The 27,890-nt window shown below is 48.3% G+C and overlaps 1 protein-coding gene and 1 non-coding gene across 7 annotated transcripts in view; both read left to right on the top strand.

Moving 5' to 3' along the window:
• Window positions 1–27,890, top strand: part of GAS7 (growth arrest specific 7) — a 203,245-nt gene that overhangs the window by 93,092 nt on the left and 82,263 nt on the right. For 4 of the 6 annotated variants that reach the window (XM_040243349.1, XM_040243347.1, XM_040243348.1 and 1 more), the window contains exon 2: window positions 26,819–26,939. In XM_040243349.1, coding sequence (XP_040099283.1) covers window positions 26,819–26,939 — 121 coding nt within the window. Of the gene's footprint in view, window positions 1–12,344; window positions 12,958–20,873; window positions 21,059–26,818; window positions 26,940–27,890 lie in introns of those variants that run through there. The other 2 variants (XM_040243350.1, XM_040243351.1) reach the window with 2 other exon arrangements.
• Window positions 9,064–9,135, top strand: TRNAY-GUA. The gene has a single exon. It is a non-coding gene; the product is annotated as a tRNA-Tyr (tRNA).

The following is a 27,890-nucleotide window of genomic DNA, read 5'->3' on the forward strand; positions in this document are numbered from 1 at the left end:
GTTCTTTTAACACTCCGAGGTAAGAGCCCATCACAGATGTATATTTCAGCTCTCTCCTTGGTAACTCAGGCTGCTGTCATCATAGCTGATCACTTGGCTTCTGTCCACTTTCTCTCTGGGTAAAGGCTTTAATGACTTCAGTGGACAGCCTAAGTGAGCCAAGAGAGTACATTCTTTCCCGAGTGCCTTTACTTGAAGGGCGCTAGGCCTGTGAGATGCTTGTTTCAGAGACCCTGACCGAGCTACTGATGACTTCTTTGCCCCCGGCCCATTTTGTTCATTTATGATTTGGGGGCCCCTGCAGCTTGTGGTATGTAAGAGCCCTCCCAGCATAAAATAGGTAAACACACAGGCTGTGTATCTGCCTCTGCCTTCTGCCTTCTTCTCTTCCCCTTCCCCTCCCCTTCATGCCCTGGTGACCCTGGAAAATTAAGAAACCCAGTTTCTTAGTGGGCTGACAGTCTTACTCGGAAACTGAAGGAGCTCCATTGATTCAGCAGTACTTGTTGGGTGCATTTTCTTTGTCTGGGGACAGATTTGAGTAGGACTCTGTTCATGTTCTCAGGAACCTCGGGTGAATAAGCCGTGACGACCACTCATCATCGACCCCTGAACAAGGCAGGTGTGGCAGTGATGAGAGGATCAGGCCAGGGGGAGGGAAGGTGGGGCTGGTGAGGTGGGGGTTAGGGGGAACATCTCCTGGGAGACAGCAAGAAGTGAGAAGCCTGGCCCACCAGACAGAGCAAGATGGATCTCCATGCTGCCTGGAGCATAGAGCCAGGATGAGCCTTAATTCATGGAGGAACTGGAGAGATGACTTGGGGTCAGGTGGGCAAGCATCCACCTTGAAGACAGGTCACTGGGCTCAAACCAGTTCTGTGTCTTGTTAGTGGTAAGACCTTGGTTTATTTGATTCTAAAATGAAAATGATTTGATTATAAAATGAATACTTCTCTCCCAGGATTCTTTAAAGGTCACATAAGCCACAATAGATATGTTACTGACCCACGATTGACAGCACTTAAGCAAGGAAGAGCTCCAGAGAAGATAAGGACAAATGGTGAAGTGCAGAGAGGGAATCGATTTTGCGGGGAAAAGAGACCTGGTCCTTTGTCCTCTTTGTTATCCAACGTGTGTGCTCAGTCGTGTCTGACTCTTTCTGACCCCATGGACTGTAGCCTGCCAGGCTCCTCTGTCCATGGAATTTCCCAGGCAAGAATACTAGAATGAGTAGCCATTTCCTTCTCCAGGGCATCTTCCCAACCTAGGAATCAAGCTGGCATCTCCTGCATTGCAGGCAGATTCTTTATCACTGTGCCACCTGGGAAGCCCAACCTGTCTCATTTTTAGGAGCTTAAAGTCAGGGTTGGAAGCATTCTCTCCAGGTGTCCTGGTTGGTGGCAACAATTCAAATGAAGACGCATGCGGGCCCTTTTGGGAACGTTGCCAGGCCCTTGTGTAGGGCCTTGTGTAGGTGTGTTCACAGCTCTTGTGCACGGCCGTGTCTGTTTCTTGATCTGGTTTGCTGGCGGTCACCAGCTTCCCAGGAACTCTGGTGATGTAGGTGTTTCTAGGCCCCAGATTATACTGGTCCCCAAAACCCTAGTCTTGCCCCGTGGAGTGTGCTGATTCCCTGTCACATGCGGTTCTTCTTTCTCCTTCAGTGAGCTTCGTCTGTGTCAGGAAGGTCATATACGGTGTCACTCTGAGAGGTTAGCCCACAAGCTGTGCAGCAGGAGTGACTCAGCGTTGGGGACCTCAGCTGATGAGGTTCCTAAAGGTTGCTCAGTGATTTCATGGGGATGGAACAGTACAGAAGCACAGCTGATAATACAAAGTTTCTTCCATCATTTTTGCCCTCTTATTCAGTCTTTGCAAGAATTTTGTGCAGGGGGTGGTGGTATTTCCGTTTTTGCATGTGGAAAAGAAAAAGAGGTTCAAAGAGGTGAAGTAACTTGCCTGAAGTTATATGGCTGGTACGCTGTAGAACTTACACATGAACTTCCTCTGCCCTGGCTGAAGGTTAGAAGCTAGGTTTAAGGACAAGCAGAGGCATGTCTGTGGGCATCCAAGTGGTTTGTGGGGGTTGCCTCTTCTCTTTCTTATCCGTGTCCAAAGCCCAGACATCGTGCATAACCTTCTTTAGGGAGCCCCCTTTGCGAAGCGGAGGCTGTGGTTCCTCGAAGCCTCTGGAATCTTCCAGGCCTCCTTGTTGGAATGGAGCTTTGCATTTCAATGAGTGGAAAAAAAAATAAGCAGAAGAGGCTTTGCCAAAAGGGAAAATCAAGTGCGTTTATGACTCCTCTTTGTGTGCACAGATGTTTCCTCCCGGGTCACCCCCCCTTTGCGGGGGCTCACTGGCCACAAACAGATGGGAAGTGGCTCAGGGTTGAGCTGAGAGCCAGACTTGTTGGCAAAGGTCTTCTTGCATGGAGCCGTGTGGGGGTCAGCCTGGGGAGGGGTCCTACGTGGGGTTTGGCTTCTGCCACGCCATCTGGCTGGACCTAGTTCACCAGCCCTGATGGCAATATTAACACCAAGGCTTAGGGCCAAAGATCAAGGAGGAGGAGGAGGCTTGGCATCCAACCTCAGTCTGCCTCTGAGCCTCAGTTTCCCCGTCTGTAAAATGGCAACATGAGATTAAGTGATCTCTACAGTCCTTCTGATCTCTTAATTTTTGTGTCAGCCCTGCATTGGTTGAATAAGTTCTTTACTGTTGCTCATTTTGTCTTAGTTCGTTTTCTTAAAAATAAAGACATCTCCCACCCCAAATCTCCCTGTTATTTGAAAGATAACACTATGAACACTAACCTGATAAATAGTTTTCCTTTTAGGGGATGGCAAATGAGGTGGGACATGTCAAGGGGGATTTTATTAGCAAATGTTATCTAAATATTTTGTATTCCCTGGTGGCTCAGCGGCAAAGAACCTGCCTGTCGATGTAGGAAGTTCGAGTTTGATCCCTGGGTTGGGAAGATCTCCTGGAGAAGGAAATGACAACCCACTCCAGTATTTTTGCCTGGGAAATCCCATGGACATAGGAGCCTGGCAGGCTGCAGTTCGTGGGGTGGCAAAAGAGTCAGATATGAGTTAGCGACTAAAACAACAACAGTAAGTGAGATGGGATATATCGAGGGAGATTTTATCAGCAAATATTATCTAAATATTCTGCACAAGGCAATATGCATGCATTAACTCATAATGAAATAAGTTAAAGAGTTTTTTAAAATGCACTTAAAATGAATATGCTCATTATAGAAAACTTGGAAAATGCAGAAATAAGAAAAAATAGTTAGCATTCTTTTCTGTTTTTTTTTTTTTTCTTTGCTGTGCATATTTGTCTACATAATTGGGATCATATGGTACATTTAACATTGTATATGCTGACTTGGGGGGGAAGGCACTATTTACGACTACATCTTTAAAATAAAGAGGAATTTTTAATTTTTAAAATTAAGAACTCAAAATTTTGAACGTGATAAAATAAATTGCAACAGCCAGAGGAATCCCACAAAACAAAGAGAGCCTTTGTAACGTTTTCATGTGTTTCCTTTGTGCTCTGCTTGGAGTTGGGGGGAGCGTTATTTTCCGTGGTTGAGATCATGCTGCATACTCTCATTTCTAAAACTGGAACCACTCAGAGAAGATGATATAAAAGAGGGTTTTGATGGCAGAAAGCATTGGCTATTGGGGGGTTTATGAGTCTTTCCTGTTTAAGGGTGTGGAGGAAGATTTGGTTCATAAAGTGAGTTTTAAATGTGCAAAAGATCATCACCCAAGTTCTTTGGCAGAGAAAGTGGCCCCTGTGATGCTCCCACATCACTTGGACCATGGTAGATGAAGAAACAATGACTTTTTGTTGGGTGTGTCTCCCAGCGCAGCATCCACAAAGCTTCAGTAGCTGCTCCCCCCAGCCATCGGCTTGTGCTTGGACAGCAAAGGTGGCATCAGTTACTGATGTGCCCCACATGTGGCCAGAGGCTTCGTCTGTACTGGCCTTAAAGGATGTTGCAGGAGAAACTTGTATCATAGTTCCAGGATGGGAGGAAAGCTGCAGAGGAGGACCAAGGGAAATACTCGGTACCAAACTTCGCAGCTGGACAGTCCCCCAGACTGCACAGTTTGTTGGATTTCTGAATTGGGGGCCAGTGCAGTAAGAAATGCATCTAGGAGGTTTCCCTGGTGATCCAGTGGTTAAGATTTCGCCTTCCAATGCAGAGGTGGAGGTTTGATTCCTGGTCGGGGAGCTGGGATCCCACATGCCTCGTGGCCAAAAATCCAAGGCATGAAACAGAAGTAGCATTGTAACAAATTCAACAGACTTCAAAAATGGTTCATATAAATTAAAAAAGGCATTTATATGGTTATTCCCCTGGCAGCGTCTTCTTAATTTTGATTTCTCTCTCAATGTCTGGAGAGTAAGTGCGTGGTGTCTTCAACTTGCATGTCTCCAGGAACATTCCTGTTTCTTTCATGACAAATATTAATATAACTCAGCTGGATATGTACATCTTGAATGTCTTAACTTTTTGGACAGAAACTCATATTTACAGCTCAGTCTTTTCCATCATTCAGCAAATGTTTATTAGACACAGGGATGAACAAAACCATGGTCATGCCCATGAAACTTTGACCTCAGTAGGATGTGTCTTCTAGCACTTTCAGATGGTCCATGCCAGGCTCTGGTAAGCTGTGAGCGAAACAAAGCCTTCCCCACATGGAGCTTTTTATTCTAGCGAGAAGTGTTCTCTGACTGTGAGTAGGAGCAGAGGAAAAGTCTGGAGAAGGACTGATTTCCTAAATAGCATTTCTCTTGTGCTTGTTGGTGTGCGTGACTTTTTATTATGTTTTATTTTTGTCATTGATTGTTGATTTTAATATATTTGTTCTGGTCTTTTCTAATGGGATACTACTTAAACTTACATTGATTCATTATATCCTTGCTTTCTGTGCTTTTCCGTTTTGGGTGATCCTTTTAAGTTTACTTTGCACTTTGAAGTGAAGTGAAGTCGCTCAGTCGTGTCTGACTCTTTGCGACCCCATGGAGAAGCCTGGTAGGCTACAGTCCATGGGATTTTCCAGGCAAGAATACTGGAGTGGGTTACCATTTCCTTCTCCAGGGGATCTTCCCGACCCAGGGATCGAACCCGGGTCTCCTGCATTGGAGGCAGGCACTTTAACCTCTGAGCCATTTTACTGATTTAATATTTTTATTTATCCACAGCTGCTAATGTGGCTTTAAATGCGCAGTTTTCCTGTAATCATTTCCTCATCCCTTTTCTTCGTTATGTCATCCTTTCTGTTTTGCCTGTTTTTTTCCGTTACAATTTTTCTGTTCCTCTCTCAGAGGTCACAACTTCTTCCATTCTAGCAGTTTCCTGCCATTTTAAATTACTTTTTGGATTACTTTCTGAGATGTGCTCTTCCTTTGAGCCTTTGGGATGGTGTTTCCTCACTCATTTCCCATGTGTCTCCCCTCCGTTTAAACTTCCTTAACAAGGCAGGATCTATGTAGACTCTGCGTTATACCAGCAGAGTATAGATCGTCTGCCACAGGCTTTGGCGCTCGGTAAACGGGGGGGAAGGTGGAATCCCTTTCCAGGCTTGCCCACCTGCAGGTCCAGTGGTGTACTCAATCTCCCAGTCTGGTTCTTGTTTTCAGATTGGCTGGCACCTGCTGCGTTGTTCCTGTACTGCTTGGTTCTCTGCTCTTCCAAATGGGTGGAGGGCCTGAGAAACCCATCCTCGCCCCATCCCCGCACACTGCTGCCAGGGCCCCCTCCAGACTTGACCTGTGGGATCCATACTTCTCCCAATAACTGACACCCCTCCCAGGCCCCGCACCCGCCTGCACCACCTGCTGGCTCATTTTCCGGGCATCTCTGTGCCGAAACGGGTGGTGGAGAAGGAGGAGCAGCCCTCAGGCTGCTTCTGAGCCGCAGGGGCTGGCTGTTCAGTGCTGGAGCGGGCACAGATCCTGTGTATCACATCAGGACCCCAGAACGAAGAGGGTGCCAAGTGCATCTCAGATTAGACAGAGAGCAGTGAGGGTGTGAAGGGCTGTTTCCCCTTTCACAGTTGGTCTGTGCTTTGTAAGATTTTCTCCATCACTCCACTGGCCTTAAAGGTTGTTCAGCCACTAAGGTGAGGTCAGGTGTCAGGTATCTGACTCTTTGCAACCCATGAACTGCAGCACACCAGGTTTCCCGGTCCTTCACTATCTCCCGGACTTTGTTCAAACTCATGTGTGTTGAGTTGATGATGCCGTCCAACCATCTCATCCATCTCATCCTCACCCTTCTTTTCCTGCCCTCAATCTTTCCCAGCATCTGGGTCTTTTCCAGTGAGTCAGCTCTTCGCATCAGGTGGCCAAAGTATTGGAGCTTCAGCTTTAGCATTGGTCCTTCCAGTGAATATTCAGTGAAATTTCCTTTAGGATTGACTGGTTTGATCTCCTTGCAGACCAAGGGACTCTCAAGAGTCTTCTCCAACACCGCAGTTTGAAGACATCATTTCTTTGGCACTCAATCTTCATGGTCCAACTCTCATATCTGTACATGACTACTGGAAAGCCCATAACTTTGACTATACAGACCTTTGTCAGAAAAGTGATATCTCTGCTTTTTAATACACTGTCTAGGTTTGTCATAGCTTTTTTTCCAAGGAGCAAGCATCTTAAAGGTTCTGGAGGATTTTTCCCTTGGATTCTAATTGCCACTATTTTTGGATTTTTCGTAGCTTGGGTGGGTTTTATCTTTTCCTCTTATTGCCACTTTAGCCCAAGGTTGACAGAAGTGTTCACGGGGCTCCTCCCAGTGCCCCTTCCCACAGGAAGTCTCCTGCATCCCTCTACTGTCCTCTGGGTGCTCCCTGTGGTGATTCAGGCCCACCCCAGGGCCCTCATTCCTGCAGTTGTGGTTATGTGGTCACTAAAGAATTCCAGTTTGGTTTTCTGGGATTCAAAAAAGAACCTCTTAAACCACTGCCTGGATGCTACATACTAGTTTTACACATAGCCTGAGAGTATGTTTCTCCAACTGGGCTGAGTTTACAACTAAGGATATACCAAATGATCTTAGATGATGATCATTAAGTTTTTAAGTTCCACTACTGATTTCACTGTGTAATATAAAAAGGAATCCAAACCCAATCAAATCCATGGTTTTTAGATATTATTGCTTTGGGCCAAGCTAAATTCAGGTTCCACATAAGTCTGTAAAAAAGCAATTAAGGAGGGACTTCCTTGGCGGTCCAGTGTCTAAGAATCCACCTTCCAATGCAGGGGACCAGGGTTTGATTCTTGGTCAGGGGAACTAAGATCCCACTTGCTGCAGCTACTGAGCCCACACGATCTAGAGCCCATCCTCCACAATAAGAGAAGCCTGCGTGCTGCAGTGAAGCCTCTGCAGCCAAAACACCACCACCTACCAATTAAGTAAGTCATAGTGTAGCTGATGCATGACGATGGAAAAGATTTGATAGAATGTGAGTGACTGAGGTCTGGGAGATGGTAGGTGGGGGATCCCATAGGTCTAAACTGGATCTGTTAGGAGGACTTTTAGACAAACCAGGTGCCATTTCTGATTATGTCCACCTGATCTGGGGACTCCTTTATGATGGGGACACATCTCCCTTATGAGGGGCCTTGGACCCCACCATGTTGAAAGCAAGGAACTGGCTGCCAATCACTTCACAGGAGACATTGTGTGGCCAGGTAGGCTGGGCTGGCCACTGTCTACATTCAGCCACGTCCTCTTTCTTGCTTTCTTCTGAGGAACATCTCTCTGTTCCCTCGCTTTGCTGTGCATCCTCAGGCTCACTGACACCTTGTCTGCCCGTGTTCAGATTTCCATACCCACCTTACTTCCATATTCCTCTTTCTGAGATTAGCAGGGGAAAGAGCCTCTCTGTAGTCAGCAAGCACTTTTTTCATTATCTCACGTGGACACTTAACTCCATATTTCTTCCTAAGATCCCCTCCACATCGCTTCCTATGACTCTGATTCTCAGAACCTGCATCCATCCATTCCCCATCATGTAGCCCCTGCATATGAGGCATTGGGCCGGTTTGGAGGGGGAACAGATTAAGACCTGGGTTTTTTTCTTTGCCTTTAAGAGTCCCGAGAGAGGCCCGTGGAGATGGAGGGCGTGGAGGTGGGATGGATGCATTCTCCTGCGACTTGAATGTGACACCCCCTTCTCCCACCCCAGTAGGTTCCCCTGTGCATCCTTTCTGCATGAACTCAGCATTGACCTGGAGCAGCAGTACCCAGTCTTTTTGGCACAGTTTCCTGGAAGACAATTTTCCCACAGACTTGAGTAAGGGATGGTTTGGGGATGATTCAAGTGCATTACATTTATTTCGCACTTCACTTCCGTTACTATTACATTGGCTCTACCTCAAATCCTCAGGCTTTAGATCCTGGAGGTTGGGGATCCCTGACCTATAGGATTTCACCATCATCTCCGTGCAGGTGCTCCAGTTCCATGTGCTGGACTCACCGCAGCTGCCCGGTGATCACTTTGAACTTGGACGTGTCAACAACAGACTCCACCACAACCTCCCAAATGGCTCTTAATGGCTGGATCACTGGGCGACTGGTTCTAGCTTCCCTTGCTCCCTTTGGGGTTGACTTTTACTATTTCTCCTTCCTCTGACGTCTCATCAGTTACCGAAGCTTATTCTACTTCTTACTTAGTGTCTTCCTGCTCCGGTCAAGCCCTTCTTTTCAACCCTGCTGTCCAGCAAATTCTGTATCTTCTGAGGAGCCGCCCCTCCGCCTCCCAGATGAAAGTGCTCTGCCCTCCTCTGGATTCTGAAAGATCCTGTTGTCCACCAACTTATCAGTTGGTGCTCCTTACAGACTCCTCTGTATGGTTCTTCTTTTTTTTCCTTAACATTTGTGTTTGTCTGTGGCTTATTACCTTCCAAATTTTTAAAAGTCAGGTCCTACATGTAATACTTGCCTGCGTCATCCACAGCATTCAGGAAGGGGTCATTAGTAACTTGATTACTTATGAGCTTGATTAGTTATTAGTTTCTTGATGGATCAGGTGCATTCTTCCCTGGTGGCTCAGATGGTAAAGCGTCTGCCTGTAATGCGGGAGACCCAGGTTCGATCCCTGGGTCGGGAAGATCCCCTGGAGAAGGAAGCCAAGGGGCTGCATATGGGGTGCCCGGGTGTCTTTGAGACCCTGTACTATAGAGACTCCACAGGCTGGTGAATAATTTCTCCCTTCATCACTCTGAAGCATTTAGAAAAAGTGAGTCATCACCATCCCCAGATGTTCTTTCTTATTAATTATCATTACAAGACAACACAATTTGTCCAACAGGGGTCCCTCAGCAAACGTGGCCTATTTTGGTTGACAGCGTTCAACTTGACTGAAAAAAATAATAATTACAGGAAGGTTGGTTGCATCTAACTCCATTCAACTTGGGGAAAATAAAGCTTGGTGGAAACGATTGTGGGTCCTTTTGCTTTTGGATCATGGGGCTCCATAGGTAGAGACATATTTATTTTCAGGGACCAGAAGGAAATGAACAATTTGTGCTTTTTCACAGCCAACTGTAATGGTAGAGGACTATTCGTAAAGCAAAAGAAATATGACTTCTGGATTGAATGCTAGGATAACCCCAAAGAGGAGACCTATTAGAATGTGTATATGAGTAAATGTTAACTTGGGTGAATCCTAAAGACCAAAATCTCTGCAGAACTTTTATTTCTGCTCTATCTAGTTCAGGTCAGAGCAGATCAACCTCCTGGATTATAATGGTCCAGAAGGGGCCCTTGCCTCTGGCTGGAGAACCACCATGATGGTGACTTCTGTGTTGCCTACGTCAAGGCATTATTGTCTGTGGTTGTATCAGCTCGTCTTTGTGGTGCAAGGTCAGAGCCGCATTGGGGCTGAATGGCCTGAAAAGGGTCCCCTCTTTGCTGTTATAAAAACAGGAAGTCATGGGCTGTAATAACTTCCATTGACATTTTAATTCCAGCAAAACCAGAGGGCTGGCACTTCCCTGGTGGTCCAGTGGCTAAGAATCCGCCTTCCAATGTAGGGGGCCCAGGTTCGATCCCTGATCAGAGAACTAGATCCCACATGCTGCAATGAGGAGTTTGCATGCTGCAAGTAAAGATCCTGCATACTGCAATGAAGTTCGAAGATCCTGAATGCCGCAACTAAGTCCTGGCATGCTGGAGGGGCTTGCCATGCCTTCCTCCAGGGGATCTTCCCATCCCAGGGATGAACCCAGGTCTCCCGCTTTGCAGGCAGATTCTTTACCATCTAAGCCACCAGGGAAGCCCAGCCAAATAAATAAATACATGTATTTTAAAAAATCAACCCCAGAGGGCTTGAAGGTAAGGGTCTTGGCTGTCTAGGTGCAAATGAAGTTTGCTCTCATCTTCTCCTGGGTGGGAGCCCATTTCCAGGAGCAGAGAAGGACCTTGCTTTGTGTTCCAGGGCATCTCTGGTCCCACAGCTCAAGGTGTGGGTTTGCACCTGGTCTTCCCTTCCAGCCACAGAAAGGAGATAATCCAGCAGCCAGGGGAGGACCCTCACCTCTGGATATGTGCTCACTTCTTTCAGTGGCTGGTTTGGGACCATTTTACAAATGTAGATATAAGCCTATGTATAGACTGCGTGCATGCCGTGTGCTCAGTCGTGTCCGACTCTTTGCGACCCCGTGGACTGTAGCCCGCCAGGCTCCTCTGTCTAGGGGATGCCCCAGGCAAGAATACTGGAGTGGGTTGCCATTTCCTTCTCCGGGGGAAATCTTCCTGTCCCAGGGATTGAACCCAGGTCTCCCACATTGCAGCCAGATTCTTTACCATCTGAGCCACCAGGGAAGCCCAACTGGTGTTATCTCATTGTGGTTTGAATTTGCATTTCCCGGTTTCCCTAATGACTAGAGACATGAATGTTGCTTCACTCACTTATTGGCCATTTGTGTGTCTTCTTTAGAGAAATATCCTTGTAAAATCGGGTTGTTTGTTTTTTGTTGTTGAGTCTAAACTTTTTTGTGTCCAGGGAAGCTGCAGTGCCGACTCCTTCAGCCCCTGATGATAACAACATCAACAGTAATAACTCACATCTCCCCCGCACTGTGCTAAGTATTTACATGGATTCTCTCCCCCTTTAAATCCTCACAACAACCTTTTGGGAGAGGTACTCTTTCTCTTTTAGAGTTGAAGGAACCAAAGCTTAGAGGTCTTGCCCTGTGTGTCACAGCTAGTAAGCAGTGAACCAGAAAAGACATGACCTTGATCAGACTGTGTCCCTAGTCAATAGAACTGATGTCCCAGCCCCAACCAAGGGCTGGCATTGAAACCTACTTAGACACTTCATTCATGTGTTTGAGAGAAGTGATGACTTATAGGAAACCACCCAGTCTTTTTTTCCAATGAGTCAACTCTTTGCATGAGGTGGCCAAAGTATTGGAGTTTCAGTCTCAGCATTAGTCCCTCCAATGAATACCCAGGACTGGTCTCTCTTAGCATGGACTGGTTGGTTCTCCTTGCAGTCCAAAGGACTCTCAAGAGTCTTCTCCAACACCACAGTTCAAAAGCATCAATTCTTCGGCACTCAGCTTTCTTCATAGTCCAACTCTCACATCCATACATGACCACTGGAAATACCATAGACCTGACTAGACGGACCTTTCTTGGCAAAGTAATATCTCTGCTTTTTAATATGCTATCTAGGTTGGTCAGGATTGGGGGCAGGAGGAGAGGGGGACGACAGAGGATGAGATGGCTGGATGGCATCACCGACTTGATGCACATGAGTTTGGGTGAACTCCGGGAGTTGGTGATGGACAGGGAGGCCTGGCATGCTGCGATTCATGGGGTCGCAAAGAGTCGGACACGACTGAGCGACTGAACTGAACTGAACTGACCCAGTCCTTGGGACCTTGGTCCCTCCAGAAAACCATATTTATTTCGATGTCAAGAATCAGTTTCTGAAATCCCTAAGATTTGCATCTGAAAGCGAACCCAGAAAGGCAGGGCGCTTGTAAGTGCTAAACCTTCATCTGTTCCAAAAAGCTTTGTAAGCAGAGTGACAGGATAGATTCACCAAGGGGCCAAGTCCTTGCCAAACTCATGTCATTGTTGCAGACAGTGTTGCTCTCAGAGTCCAGTCCTTCCTTCACATGAAACCAACAGATCTGTGGTCCCTAGCCTATTTTCGTCTGAGATGCCTGGCATCGCCTCCTCTTTTATCCTCTATCTATCTGTCCAGGTTTGGGAGTGACGAGGGCAGAGTGAAGGCAGAGAACCCTTGTCTTGTTTCTCCAGGAGCTTGAGCTTTTCAGCCCTGGACGGGTGTAATACGATGGTTCTTTGGGAGGACATTCTCCATCCTTTTTACGTTGGTTTTTATCTGGCCTTAGGTTTGCACAGCTGGGGCCGGAGCCGGGGCCAGAGCCGTGACTTCGGTTTGGGAAGAAGTTGGCGGAACATTCCCTTGCAGGGCCTGGGCAGACCCAGGGAGTCCCGCCTAAAATACAGTGGACAAAGGAGCTCTTGTCCACAGGCCTGGGGGTGGGAGGCAACTGGTCAGTGACACAGGCTTGGCCATTGTGTGTCCTGACCTCAGCCAGCTTTTTTTTTAGCTGAGAAAGGGGAAAAAGAGAGAGTGCAAAAAAAAGCAAGCAAGCAAGCCTCCGGACCCTTTGCATCTGGAAAGTCCAGAATGCATCGTTGATTTCCTCACAAGAGCTGGAGCAGATTTGGAAGGAACTGTGCAATGTAGTGGGTTCTTTGTGAAAGAACAGCGGTGTGAAAAGCCACAGGAACATCCTCCGGGCTGCTCCGAGCTCTGACCCTGGGGTAGCTGCCCGCCTGGGCCTCATTTCCCGCACAGGGGGCCCATGGTGAAGAAGCTGGCAGCTCGGAGACCTCACACAGGATCCTGAGTTTGCAGCCCCCAGAGAAGATGAGCTCACCTCCGATGGTAAGACTCGATCTCGCTCACCTGCCGACGTGTGGGCAGCTGGCTTTTCTCTGCGTGTTTCTGGGATGAGTTCGTCATTGCAGAGAGGCAGTTCTGAGAACTCTCTGAGATATAGGCTCCCAAATGCTGAGTTTACGAAGTCTGGAGTGTCAGGGCACCTTTCATGGGTCTGAGGCCAGAGTGATGGGGGGAAGGGAAGGTATGGGCTGATGCTTGAGAAAGCAGGGAAGGAGGGGGAAAAGACAGAAAAGGGAATGTTTGTGGGGGGAAAGGGAGTCTTGCCTCCATCTTGCTACCTGGAAAGGCAGTTTAGTTCAGTGTGATGGAGAAGCAGTGTGGTGACGTGAGTTTTACTATGATGGGGATTAGAGTTCAGGTCTTGCCTCCATTGCCTAACTTCTCCCACATCCTGGTTTCTGCCCACCTGCCAATCCCCTGCTCTGTGACCCAGTTCCAGCTGGGACAGTGGGCAATAAAAGTCCATTAAAGGACACATGTCCCCAGAAGGTAGTTGGGTGTCTGCCCAGTTAATCCAGTATTGACACTAGGGTTCCAGGTTGGGCTCGTTGCTTCTGTCCAACTTGGTGGCGGCAGCAGTGACCGCCCTAAAGATGATGGATGTTCCAGTACTTTCTACCCCCCTGGCTAGGTCAGAACCAGCATCTCTGATTTTGACATGACTTCTGATAGGGTCCTGCACCTGTAAGGAGGAGGAGAGATGATGTTTGTTAGCCTCTGACTGGTCATGTGACCTGCTTTCAAAAGTGCATCTGAATTACACCAGGACCTTTGCAGTGGAGAGCCTAGCTGTAGGGTGGGGCCCAGGACCCTGTGTTTCTAACCACCTCGCAGAGGACGCCCCAGCTGCTGGCTGAGGGACCACACTTGGAGAAGGACCGTTGTAAAGAACCCAGACACTATCAGTCCAGGGCCGACAGTTACCGTTGCTCAGGACCTGGCTGCAGAGCGCCAGGCGGGTCTGGCCATGGCTGTGGGTGGCAGCAGGGAGGTTTACAGGGAAGACGGGATTAGCAAGGAGATGAACACTGAGGGGCATTCAGGGAGTGGGGAGGAGCCCGGTAAAGCTCTTGGCAAGAGAACAAGGTGTGTAGGGCACCAGCCATTGGCGGGTTACAGAGTGAGTGGTGAGCAGAGGCCACTGTTTGCCGGCCGGTTCAGAACAGTTTCTCCAGAGCCTGCCTTGGATACGGGGCGGATTCTAACTTCAGATATCTAGAATCTCAGAACACCAGCTGGATGTCTGGTTTTAGGCAAAACAGACAGCAGCCATGTGTGGCTGTAGGAGTGACAGGGAAGAGGCGGACATGGGCCATCAGGACATAACTCACCAGAATGTCCCATAGTGAGAGGCAGAGTCACTGAACTCCGAGGCAGTGAGGCACAAGCGCAAGTGGTTGAGGTTAAGGCAGCATTCCAGGCTGTCTCATACCTCTGAACCCCATGTCTACCCTTGAACATGACTTTTTCCCCTCCTACAAATATGGCACATCCCTCAAAGAGTTATACTAACATCTAGGATCATTGAGGATCAGGCTGTATATTTTAAGCAGAAACAAACTCAACCCTGGACACCATCTTGTCCAACTTCCGTATGGTTGAAATGAGGAAATTCCGTACCAGCAGAGATGAAGTATGTTGCTCAAGATCTTACAGCGAGACAGTGGCCATGCTGGGTCCGTATTCTATTCACGATGCCCCAAGAGCACTGGTAGACCCCAAAACTCAACAGCCATGTCCTTGGATGTCCCACTTGTCTAGTTTCATAGGCACCAGGAGCTGAGCTCCAAAAATGGCAGCTGACTTGGGTTCCCTGTCACTCCTTCTGACTCACAGTCACAGTTCCAACCCCTCTTAGCCTTAATCTCCCTCTGGTGCTCATGGTTCTGCGCCCATTAGGAATCACCGGGAACAAGTTCACAGAGTTGGAAGTCTTTGATTGGAATCCTTGGGAGCACACGTCGTTGGCACTGCACAGTAACTGGAATTCGTCCCTACGGGGAGAAGACTGGTCACCCCAGGTTCCTTGTGGTCCCTGTGGTCCTGAGAGCAGCATCCATGAAGCTGGATCATCTGAATCTCGGCCGCAGACAGAGCATCAGAGACCCTCACCTTTGTGCCCTGGTGAGCTCTACTCTGCCTCCCTTTCAGACAGTACCAGCTTTCCTGGAGGAAGCCTGCTTTTGTCCCCGGAGCAGCTGTGGGCAACAACTGTGTCACCTGTCTTTGAAGCTCCTCTTCTGGCAGGCAGGCTGCTTTCCATGAGGTTCCCAAGCCTCTGACTGCCCGGACTAGCGACTTTCAACTCCCTGACTGACTTCTGAGCTTCTAAAATACATTTTGAACAGAACAGAATGCTTGGGAAACTTGATTATGGAGTTTTCTTCAGAGTCATAACAACTTATAAGAGTGCCAGGAATGGCATAAAGTATTTTGGGGTTTTGCACCTTAATACTGAAGGAAGGGTGTATTTCTTTTTCTTACTTTTTCCCTTTCCAATACCAAGTGTTGGCAAAATTCTCTTTTTTCCCAGGCTTTTTACTTTGCAAAGGGAAATTGGACTTGGAATCATCTAGAAGGGCCTTCACCCTACTAGGAGCTCCCTAGGGAGGGTGTTGCTTGTGGATGAGCCTCAAATGTCCTGCAAAAGTACCTTCTAGAATGGGATAATTGATGTCATTATAAAGTAGTATAGAAAATCTGGGATGCTTTTTTTCTTTTTTGGCCTTTTCCCCACCGGATCTTCTTCTAGTATGCATTTTGAGATCCTTTACAACTATGTTGTTCAGTCCCTAAGTTGTGTCCAACTCTTTGCAACCCCATGGATTGCAGCCACACTTCCCTCTCCTCCACTATGTCCCAGAGTTTGCTCAAAGTCATGTCCATTGAGTTGATGATGCTATCCAACCATCTCATCTAAGGGAAGTGTTACACTTTACCCCAATTCCTTCCTCTGAAACACAGAGATGTTACAGCCATGAAGAGGCTGGAATGGTGACCTGTGGCAGAAAAAGGAGAATTCAGTGTTCTGTCTCCCCATAGAGGTTTCAGGTATATTGCCCACAGTTCAGTTATCCAACCGCTACTGTTCAGTCACTAAGTTGTGTCTGACTCTTTGCAACCCGGTGGACTGCAGCCCGCCAGGCTTCTCTGTCTGTGGGATTTCCCAGGCAGGAATACTGGAGTGGGTTGCCATTTCCTTCTCCAGGGAATCTTCCCCACCCAGGGATCAAACACATCTCTTGTGTCTCCTGCTAGGCAGGAAGATTCTTTACCACTGAGTCCCCTGGGAAATTTTGGGCATAGATTTTTATTTTAAAGAATTTTTTTTTAATGTGGATGATTTTAAAAGTCTTTATTGAACTTGTTACAATATTGCTTCTGTTTTGTGTTGTTGATTTTTTTTCCCCCCACCACGAGGCATTTGGGATCTTAACCTTCTGATCCGGCATCAAACCCATACTCCCTGCATTGGAAGGTGAAGTCTTAACCATTGGACCACCATGGAAGTCCCAGGCATAAATTTAATGATTTCCAATTGCTGTTATCACTTCACTGTTCTCTTTCCCACCAATCCCTAGTCTGCAAGAATGAAACAGTAGTTCTAGATCAAAGGAGTTTCAGATCTCTGCTTCTGGAGCCCAGAGGAGTTTGGGGGGAAATTGTGCATAAAAAGGTGGTGGGGGGGGGTAGTTTCATGAACATTTATGTTCCTCACCAGGCGGTTTCTGCCATCTCTCTTGTTTATGTGGTGGAGGCTTTTGCAAGTTCGCGCCAGTCATTTAAACGCCTTGAGATTTCCCTCATGGTAGTTTTGGGCTCTGTTATGAAAGATGCTCCTTGGGGTGTAGAACCCCAGTGTTTGAGGGCTCGTAACCCCTGGTTTCACAGATGAAGAGACAGAAGTCCAGGGAGGCAAAGGGGACCACGTGAATTACAGCTCGTTGCCTGGGAACGCAGCCTCTCTAAGCCTGGACCCCTGTGTTTTCTGCTGATACTCCCAAAGTGGAGGTAGGATGTCAGAACAGCCCTTGCTATTTTTAATCTGTCAGGGGAGGGGTGGGAGGAAGGGAGCCGACATTCTCAATAGCCCATCAGGAAGCTGAGTTTGAATAAAATGTCTCTGTGAATCACAAGCTGGAGAGCAGAATCACTTGGGTTTTTCCTGCTCAGAAGTTGGAACCAGCTGCCGGGAGCGCACCACCTTGCCCTTTAGAGCGCGGAAACATCAGGATGAGACACACCTGAGACACGGGACAGGCGTTAGGGGCTTTCTCCGGGGTTCCCCAAGGCTCTCCAGACTCCGAGGTGGGGATACAGCTGTGGCTTCTGTCTTACTCCTGGAGCGTTCTCCATATTTCAGGAACACCCACAGGAACCCCCACCCCTCCCCCGCTACCACGTGGCCCTCAGCATGGCCAGGAGGACTCTGGTTTCCTGCTCCCAAACTCGTCTGTAAGCAGCAAGAGCGATTGTGGTATTCAGTGGCACGTTGATGCTGTTCAGTCAATGTGGAGATTCTCCCAGGAGACTCTGAGGAGTGAGCCCCTCTCAAATCCCAGCCATGCTGGATGGTGCCCCAGGAAAAATACCAGCCACTGAGAATTCCCCATCTCTTGCATTGTCTTCTCTAAAACCCTGTTAATTGACTCTTCTGATTTATATCTGTATGGAAGGGGCAACAGTAATAAAATGTCTTTCCTCCAGGGTCGGTGAAGTAGGGCTCATGTAAGAATGTGTGCAGGGCTGGTACAGAAGCCACTTCCAACACTATCCGTTCCTTCTTACTCTCTACTGCTTGGCCCCCGGACGCTGCAAGGCCATGAAATGGCCTCTGAACTTAGAGGGTTCATTCATCCAATTCATTCTCATAATTTGTGGTATTGCTTGCAAAACTTCTCATCCATCCTTGCCTTGCTGGAGACCCCATGGTTTCCAGTTGAGCAAGTTTTCCTGTGAGAGTTGACTTCCTGTACCCTTGCATGGGCTACATTGTAATTGTGTTCATCAAAATTCCTGGTTCACCAGATCACTCCCTTCCTTTTCAGGGTCAGAAAATACAGAGTTGATTGTTTTCTGTCCTCTGCCTATTCAGTCCTAAGAAACATGCCCAGTGAATTGATGGGCCCCCAGGGAGGCACTGGGTGGAGGGTGGGGTGGGGGCTTGCTGATGGATATTCAGAGTTCCCGGGACCCTCACTGAGTCTTCAGGAGCCAGACATGTCTGCAATGCTCAAAGTAGTTCAGCCTCCGGGCCCAGGGCTGGCAGCTTTGTGGGTGCTGGGAGAGAGCCCCCATGGCACTGATGTTCACTTCTCAGAGTGGATACCAGTCTCACCCACGGTGTGAGGCTTCCTTTAGCATCATCGTGGATGGAGAACAGTGGTGGCTTCAGTTGGGGGGGATTGTGGAAGGTAGCTGATACAGACAAGGAGTTGGAGTGCATCTTTTAAGCACTTGATTGGTAAATATCCTGAGCCCTTACTGGTAGAGCAGTGTATTTTGAGCGATTTCATTCATGAAAGACAAAGTGACATAGTGAAAGACATGTGACATAGTGGCCGCATAGAATGGCCTCAGCATTTTCTACGTAACAATCCAATCCAATTAACAAACAATTCCACAACGGAATCGTGGAATTCCATTGGAATTCCAAGGAGCTGAGGGCCTTTATTTATGCTGCTTTACTGGAGACACCCTCCTCCTCCTCCCACTTAAAGGGTTGTAGGACTTCATCCTTTCTGGCTGTAAAAATGTGTTGTTAGAGGGTGTCGGCTTGTTGTTGGGCTTTGAAATCCCATTTTGCCTGGAGTAGTACAGGACCTTCCTGTGTGTCGTCTTTGAGCTGAGGAAAGTTCCCCCACCCCAAAAATCTTTGTTCAGTTTCTTTTTCTGTTTTGGCTTTTGTTCTAGTTTCTTCTTCGGGAATACCTGGCACCTTGGCCTGCTCTTCTGTTGATTCCGTTTTCATGTTTTCCCATTTCCTTTTGCATTCCGGGGGGGAAAAAAAATCTTCAGTTTGTTTTGTCCATAACTGATTCTTTTTTTTTTTTTTTTTTCCTTTTTGCAATACTGATTTTATATTCTGTTGCAACCAGTGTGGCTGTTCCTTCTGTCACTATCTTTTAAGTTTCCGTACAGTTTTGAGCACATTCTGTCCCTTTTTTATATCACTTTTTAAAACAAATTTGCCTTTTCTTCATTAGTTTGTTCTCTCCTTATGACTTTTGTAGCATAAATGCTGTACATTCCTGCCCTCTTTTGCGGTCACTCGATGGTTTTCTGGAATTTTTTCTTCTGGAGATCAGATGAGCTCATGAGTAGAAATTTGTGCTGCTCCTGAGGCTTCCGGATGCTGTTCCTCAGTTTATTTCCTACACTTGAAAAAACACTGTATTATCTCGTCTCCCTACCTCCCTGTACTTGAACAGTCTGTTCAGTCAGATCCATGAAGAGCTGGGATGTGTTCATTGGGGGGGGTGTGTGTGTGTGTGTGTGGGTGTGTGTGTGTGTGTGGGTGTGTGGGTGTGTGTGTGTGTGTGGAAGAGCTGGGATGTGTTCATTGGGGGGGTGTGTGTGTGTGTGTGTGTGTGTGTGTGCGTGCGTGCGTGCGTGCGTGCTCAGTCATGTCCCAATCTTTGTGACCCCATGGACTATAGCCTGTCAGGCTCCTCTGGAGTGGGTTGGCATTCCTTTTTTCTAGAGGATCTTCCCAGACCAGGATTCGAACCCAGATCTCTTGCATCTCCTGCTTTGAAAGGCAGATTCTTTACCACTGCCACATACATTGCTTAGATTGCTGTTCTCTGTCTACTTGTTTGGTGAGAAAGCCTCTCAAATCTGTTTGAAGCCTAGTTTCTGTTACAGTTCCCAGTTTCCGTTCATTTATCCGTCCGTCCATCCATCCAGTATTCTGAATACTGAGCTTAGAGTAAAGGTAAGAACAAGATGGACAAGGCCTTGCCTTCCGGAATGTTTCTTTCTTGTGTGGCCTCTCTTCTGTTTCCACCTGCTTCCCCTCTGCCTCCTCCTTCTCCACCACCTCTTCTGCCTCTTACACCTCCTCCCCTTCACTCTGGCCAGGTCTCCAAATCTCTAACCCCTAGAAGACCCACTGGAAGACCATGAACATGCTGTCAACGTCCATTCTCTTCCCACCAGCCTATAAAAGTACTGTGAGGACTACACTTCCCAGAATGCCCTGTACTGTTGTCATGGGTCCTCCTTTCCTCCCCAGTTAGTGTCTGTGAGTTGCTCTCCATGGATAGAAAGGCTGCCAGAGCCAGAGAGAACAATACTTTCACCTGTGAGATAGAGGCAAGGTGCCTAGAATTCTCGTAGACACAGGCCTGCAGGCCGGTGGCATCAGTGTGGAAGGCGGGCCCCCACTTCATGCCTGGTTTCTTAACCTGTAGCCAAAGATGCTCTTTCCTTGGGTAGCCGTTCCCAGCTTTGTGTGGGGCTCTCTCCACTCTGAACACATGTCAGCAGAAAGCGTGGGTTGGACTTGACTCTCCATCTCTGGCCTGACCAGGTCTTGGTCTTCTCGGTGGCTCCTTTGCAGCCCTGTCTCTAATTGGTTGGCCCGTGTTGAGTGACAGTAGAGGCCGCTCCAGACCGTTGGGTTCAGGACTGCTCTGGGCGCACCTGTAACAAAGTGGTTCCCTGGGACCTATGGCTCCCGGGCACCCCGGCCACATCTTGGCTGCCCCCAGGTGTCCCAGCTGGCCGTGTGGTTGAGAAAGGAGAACTTGCTGGAGAGTTCTTTGTGGAGAAGCCTTCAGGCAGTGCCAATCACAGCCCTGGGCTCATTAGCAGTCATTGCCATGGCAACGGGTCTGCCAGAAAGTGGCTTGTTAGGCTGACAACTTCAGCGCTGTTATATATAGATCTGGGTGTGGGGGGGTAGGGTGTGGGGGCTCCTGGATATGCCTTTCTTTAGCTTTTCTATTGCTTCTGGGTTTGGGGTGTGAGAAGACGTGGAATGAGGGGACCTTAAACCCGTCCGATCCGACTGCGAAATCAAGTGTCTGACGACCACCCATTACCACCAGCAAGGACCATCTGCTCACATCTGTGGAAGGTAAGAGCCAGGTGCTCCCGCAAGTCTCCTGAAGGGCAAGGAGTCCTGGGTTGAACTTGAGGAGGCTACCAGGAGCTGAGTGTTGGGGTTTGTACTGCCTGGAGGCTGCAGAGGGAGACTGGGTCTCTCTTAAAATAGTCTTTCTGAAGGGTCTGGGCTAGGGGCTGGGAGTCTTTTCCTTCATACATAGCCAGGAAGCCAAACACTGTCTTTTTATAAACTGTTAATTTTCTGTTCCCAGTTTTGATTTCAGAAGTGATCGTTTCTCTCCATCACTCCCTCTCAGGAAAGCTGCAGACCCTCTTTTCTGAGTTCACTGAGTATGAGACTTAAGGATAACATGTTAAAAGGCAGCTTCCCAGGCTCAAGGTTGATTTGAAGTCAGGACCCCGGCATCCCAGGTAATGGATGGGGTGTCCGGGGTGTCTTAGGGACTTTGAGAAACACTGCTGTAGGAGGGATTTGTTTTAATCTCTGGGTGACTTCCCTTTGTTCACCTGCTCTTCTGCCCCTCTCCCCCTCCCACCCCAAGGGGGAATCAGTAGCCATTACTAAGAGGAAAATTTTCTTCGGTTGTGTTGTTCTAAGTAAGGAGACAAGGAAGTCAGCCCACAGACGGGGAACGTGACTGCTTGCACGTGGGTGGTGATATTTCTGCTCGTCTCCTGGGGAGGCATATGTTCGTTTGGAGACCGTGAGACAGGCAGGAGGACCAGGCTGGGGTGCCATCCTCCTTGGGTGAGATCTGGGATGTCAGGTGGTCCAGGTGGAGATTCAGAGCTGATCACAGACAGCTGGGGAGAGATGGGCTGAGGGTAGCCAGGATTTGAGTAACTGGATGGAAATCTCTCGAATAAAGCTAATATTTTAAAGTTTGGTTTCACCAGTTAATTAGCTGTGCAGCTTTGGGTGAGATATTAAACTCTCTGAGTCTCAGATTCCTCCTTTTAAAATGGGGGAAGAAAATGGCATCTCTGCAGCAGCCTTGTGGTAATGATTAAAGATGAGTGTGTGAGGCACCTGGTCCAGTCCTTGGTGCACGGTAAACATTTGGTAAGCAGTGGAAGTCTTGATAGGTGATTGCTAATGGGGTCCGAGCTCAGATGTTTCTTAAGGACCTTCTAGACTGGGCTTCTGAAGTCGTGTGGAACCTCTGCATGTTCCATAGGAAATAGGGGGGTGAGTAGGTAGACACATGTCTCCATTTGAAGCGGGTAGAGGGGGGCAGAAGAGCTAGAATTTGCTTTAGATTCTCAGAGGATGGGCTGTCATATACAATTCAGCAAGTTCTGTCCTGAACAAGGGGGCCCAGGCTGGGAGGAGGTGAGGTCAAGGGAGGCCAAACCCAGCCTTGCACTTGGGGCCAGCCCATCTGGAGAAGAGGCAATATTTCCTGATTCCCACAAAGCTGTTCTGTGCATGAGGTTAAGAATTTCTGAGTTGGAGGAAACTGGTTTCATCTCCCCTGATGCCCACTTCTTCTGATCATCTTCATTGTAGGTGTGGCCCCCAACCTCACCCTTCACCCCTGCTTCTAGTTCCTATTCCCATGGGAAAGAGCTGCTGAAATGGAAGGGGAGAAGCCACAGGACTAGGGAAGGGAAGGGAAGGATTTAAGTTGGAAGGAAACTAATTAGAAGTATAGGTTTGGCAGAGACCTTAATTACTGGGTAGTTCCTCATGCTGAATCCTCTTGATTGCTCTGGGGCAGCTTTCCCAGGAGACCTGGCCCTCCGCAACCACAAGAAGTAAGATAATGGTGGTTTGGGCCACTTAGATGAGGGCCTGCGGGTGGCAAGGCCAACTCTGTGTGTGTGTGTGTGTGTTAAAATACACCTGTACCTGTGTGCGTGCGTTCAACTCTTTGCAACCCTATGGACCATAGCTCACCAGGCTCCTCTGTCCATGGCATTCTCCAGGCAAGAATACTGGGGTGGGTTGCCATGCCCTCCTCCAGGGAATCTTCCCGACCAAGGGATCAAACCTGTGTCTCTTGCATTGGCGGGTGGGTTCTTTACCACTAGCGCCACCTGAATAAAGCACAGGGAGCTCAGCTGGGTGCTCTGTGATGACTTAGAGGGGTAGGCTTGGGATGGAGGGAGGTCTCAGAGGGAGGAGATGTATGTACACATATAGCTGATTCACTTCAGTATAGAGCAGAAACTAACGCAACACTGTAATGCAAGTATACTCCAATTAAAAGAAAAAATACACCTAACATAAAATTTATCATCAGTGACACATATACATTCTCAGTTTTGTGCAGTCATCACCACTATCTATTCCAGAACATTCTCATCATGCCCAGAAAGGCGTCCCTGTACCTGTTTTCCCCTCCCCGCAACCCCTGGCAACCAGTCATCTGCTTTCTATCTCTGAGGATTTTTCTATTCTGGATGTTTCATTTACACAGGATCGTAGAGTATGTGGCCTTTTGTGGCTAGCTTATTTCACATGGCCTCATGTCAAGGTTCGTCTGTGTTGTCACATATCAATACTTTATCCCTTTGGATGACCGAATATCCCTTTTTATGGACACACTTGGGCTTCCTTGGTGGCTCAGATGGTAAAGAATCCGCCTGCAGTGCAGGAGACCCAGGTTCAATCCCTGGGTCAGCAAGATTCCGTGGAGAAGGGAATGGCAACCCACTCCAATATTCTTGCCTGGAGAACCCCATGAACAGAGGGGTATTTGTTGGTCGGTTCATCAGTTGACAGATACTTGGGTTGTTTCTACCCGTCGTCGATTGTAGGTGCTGCTGCTGTGACCGTGTGTGCAAGTCTGTGTTTGAGCACTGTTTTCAGTTCTCTTGATATGCCCAGTTGTCCGCACATCTTTGATTCCTGACTTACTTTAAATCAGCCAACAGGAGGGACTTCTCTGGAAGAAGGGAGACAACAAGGGGACTGTGGCTGCCTTGTGGGTGGGAGGTGGAAGCAGAACACACAGCCAGATGGCGTGCAGACCGGGGCCCCGTGGCCGTGTTACAGGGGAGGTGGAGACCGTCTTTGCCATTTTGGCCCAGGTGCCCCCCCCCCTCTTTCAGCACCCCTACCTTCTGGGCTCAGCATCTGGGAGACCTCCCCAGGTACCTTCTGGAGGGCCCTGCATCTCCTGGATGGGCGTGACCTGAGAGCAGTCATGGCCCCTCTATGGAAACTCGGGCTTCTTCTGACCCTACAGAATTAGGCGAGTTCACTAGTCCTTCTAAAGAGAACAGCACCACGCAGCTGTAGAGACAGGACAGGCATCACTGATGCTGTTTCACAGGTGGGACCCAGAGGCATGGAAGGTTCAGTTCACTCACCCCACCCAGCACAGGAGAGGTTGTCTCATCAGAGTGTGAGAGTCAGCATCTTAACCTGCCAGCCTCCCCTGCACGTCTGTGTGTGTTTGCCTTTTAAGTTGAGCAGTCCTAGAAATAGAAACCTCAGGGAAGTGACGGTGAATGGTGACATTCCATCTGCGGTCACGGTGGGGCAGAGGCCAGGTACATGCCCCTGAACTTCACATCGTAGGAGGCAGAGGCTCTGTGGAACTTGGTCTTGCTCAGCCTCGAATGGCTCCCCTTTCCTCTGGGAACCCCCATTTATTGAACACAGCTGGTGACAGGTACTGTCCTTGGTGGCTAGTGTGTTATTAATTTCCATGGTGTCTTCCACAATCCAGCTAATATCATCACCCTCCATTTCACAGATGTGGCAACAGACAGCTGGTTGAGTCATTTCCCCAGGTCACGTGGCTGCTAAGAGGATGAGTCAGGATAGTGAGCCAGAGGCCAGAGGGCTGGTTTTCACTGTGCTTCTGGGTCCATCTCTCCTCTGCAATGTATTTCTGACGACATCCATCTCTGATACCTCTTAAAAATCTCTCATTGTTTTACCAGGTTATTTAGACAAGCTTCAATCTGGCCTTTCCTTCATGGATTCTATAAGTTACCTGGGGTCAAGCAGAAGCAACCTGGTTCTAGAAGGTTTCTCTTTTGGGACTTGCCTTGTGGTCCGGTTTTCAAGACTCCGTGCTTTCGATGCAGCGGGAGTTTGTTCAATCCCTGGTCAGGAAACTAAGATCTCACGTGCTCTAGGGTGTGCCCCCCCGCCCCCGACAGAAGAACGTTTCTCTCCTCAACCAACCCTCTGACCTTCCCGCTCTTGTTTCATTCCCACCTCCAGTCAGCCAAAATGTTCACAAAACACAATACTCATCATAGGGTTTGCATGTGTTTTGACCACTTTCCAATCTGAGAGGGGCTGAAGCAATGTCTGGACACCCAGGTAAACATGCACAGCTGTGTGCTTGGGCTCAGTGGACATTTTCTGCTGAGGAGGAGGCCTCCTGGCTGCTGTCCAGCCCTGGGTAGTTCTTCTAGAAGCCAGTCTTCCACACAGAGTTAGAGGTGCTGTGAGTTAACAGGTGTGGGAGTCGGAAGCCATTAGGGCATAGGGGAAGGCTTTTAATTAAACTGTGAACATTTGTAATGAAACATATACCACCGCTCCATGGAGGGACACAGGGAGGCTGTGTTTACCCCAAGTCCCAGGAGCAACTACGATTGATCCCATCCCGCTGAGGGTGTGCAGGGCACCGCAGGAAGCAGAAGCATGAGGCTTTGCAGCTTCAGAGAAGCTGAGAGCAGTCTGGTAAATGAGTGTCTCTACTGCTCAATTTCAATCTCTTATTTTCCCAGTGGTCATCAGTGACCAGAACCTGCCTCTTTGGGTATGGCCGGAGGATTCTGAGGGCACTTAAAAGCTGATGAGTTTTAATATCTCTGAACAGGATCCAGCTTTGCTGAGAAATTCACTGCACCTCTCCTCGTGTGGCTGGAATTCTGATTTTAGTCAACTTTTTTCTCAAGGAATAGCAACTGTCTGAGAGGCTAACTTGAACCCTTTTTTCTTATTTTTCAATGTTCTTTATTTAGGTCACAACTTTTTTGTTGTGTGTGTGTATTAACAAAAATTTAGATGCGAGAGATAAGCAAAAAGAAAAGAATAAAACATTCCTCATAATCCCACCACTGCAAATCACCTCGTTTATCCTTTGTGTCTTTATCTTGTTTTTCTGTTGTGTACTTTTTCTCTGACCTTATTTATTTATTTTTAAAGAAAAGTACTGTCATGCTTAGTTAGAAGAATTAAACCACACATCAGTGCATACTATGGAAAGGAAGAAGCCTGTTTCACCTCAGCTTCCCAGTTCTCTTTGCCATTTAGACATTTGACTAGAAAAAACCAGCTAGATCTTCGTTGATTCTATGCCTTATTATGGAAGGTTTTAACATCTCAGTCTGCTGAAACGTGTTAATGACTTCTGGTCGGTTCCCACAGCAGTCCCTGGGCCTTGTCTGCTGCTGTATTTGGTGGTCCCGGAGAGTTTCAAATTCCAGTGACCCTCCCCATCCCCACCCCCTCAGGCAGGTGCAGCATCCCTGTGAGTGGTTTCCTAGGGGCCCAGGAGAGAAACCCCAGCCATGTTCATTGAGCAGCATCTCCACCCCGCATCCTCTGGGGGGAGCTGTCCCTTCTGTGGTGGTTCTGAAAATCTAAGGGCTCCTCACCCCTCATACTCAGGCAACCCCCATAATCACACCTGTAGCCTGTTACCTCCCCGAGGGAGGCCTATAGGCCACCACACCAGCCCCCACCCCAACCAGCGTCGAGCCATTCTAGGGAGACTTCATCTGCCTCTCACTTCCCGGTTGAGAGACAGTTGCAAAAATGCCACATGTGTGTGACCTTTTCTTTCCTCCTCCACAGAAGCCTGGAATGGTCCCCCCTCCGCCGGGAGAGGAAAGCCAGACTGTTGTCCTTCCACCGGGCTGGCAAAGCTACTTGTCCCCTCAGGGCCGGCGCTACTATGTCAACACGGCCACCAATGGTGAGTCCTGCTCCGGGCAGCATCCTACAGCAGCCCCCAGGGTCCTGTCCATCTGGAGGGGCACCTCTCTCCTCCGTTTCCTGGGCTTTAGACCTTTCCTTCGAACTCTTCCTCAGAGGCTGCCAGGAGATTTTTCCTTCCCCCCAGGACTGGGTGGTAGGAGGTTGAACCAGGGTGGGGAAGGCTGTCCTTCAAGGTTGGGGGTCATCTTTGGAACCCAGCATCTTTGTGGAACCCAACCTCATGGTCTGGGACTGTATTTTCCAAACTGGGATCTTGTAATGATCTGTGGTCCACAGCTGGTTTAAATCAAATTAAACAGGTTAAGCCACTGCATGATTTCTGGGAGCTTGGAATGTGCTGATTGATACCCAAACGGGTTACAAGAGTGGGGTTTTCCTGTGATTTCATCACAACATGGCTCTCTTCCCTGAAGTATCTCACTTGCTGGTGTTTCTTAGCATGTTCTTTGGGAAAGGCTGGGGCTACTTATGGGTTTAGTCTAACCGGTAAGAGAGGTCCACGTGCATTTCTGAGTTGAGTCAAGATCACTTCTCTTTGTCCCAATAATTGTGGGCATCCTGAGCCTTCAGAATGACTCCAGGATCACAGCTCATTGCTGTAGAGTGACTTGCAAGAAGAGTCATAGAAAGAGGAGCTATATAACAAGGTGGGCAGTGATGTATAGGTTGCCGTCTTGGACCAGGCAGAGCAAAGCCAGCCATCACCTCTGTCTCTTAACCCCAGGGCAGTTGCTACAAAAAAACAGAGAGGATGGAAACCCAGAAAATTAGATTTGGTGGGAATCTCTGCCAAGGCAGAATGTGAAATCTTACTCGAATCCACCTGTTGACACCTCACTTCCCTCATCTGTCCTACCTGACTACGGCCACCTCCTCCCACCTCATGGGACCATGGATATGGTTTATGTTTATGAACCCGCTGTCGGGA

Source organism: Oryx dammah, unplaced genomic scaffold (assembly GCF_014754425.2).
Source record: "Oryx dammah isolate SB20612 unplaced genomic scaffold, SCBI_Odam_1.1 HiC_scaffold_8, whole genome shotgun sequence".
NCBI classification, from domain to species: Eukaryota; Metazoa; Chordata; class Mammalia; order Artiodactyla; family Bovidae; genus Oryx; species Oryx dammah.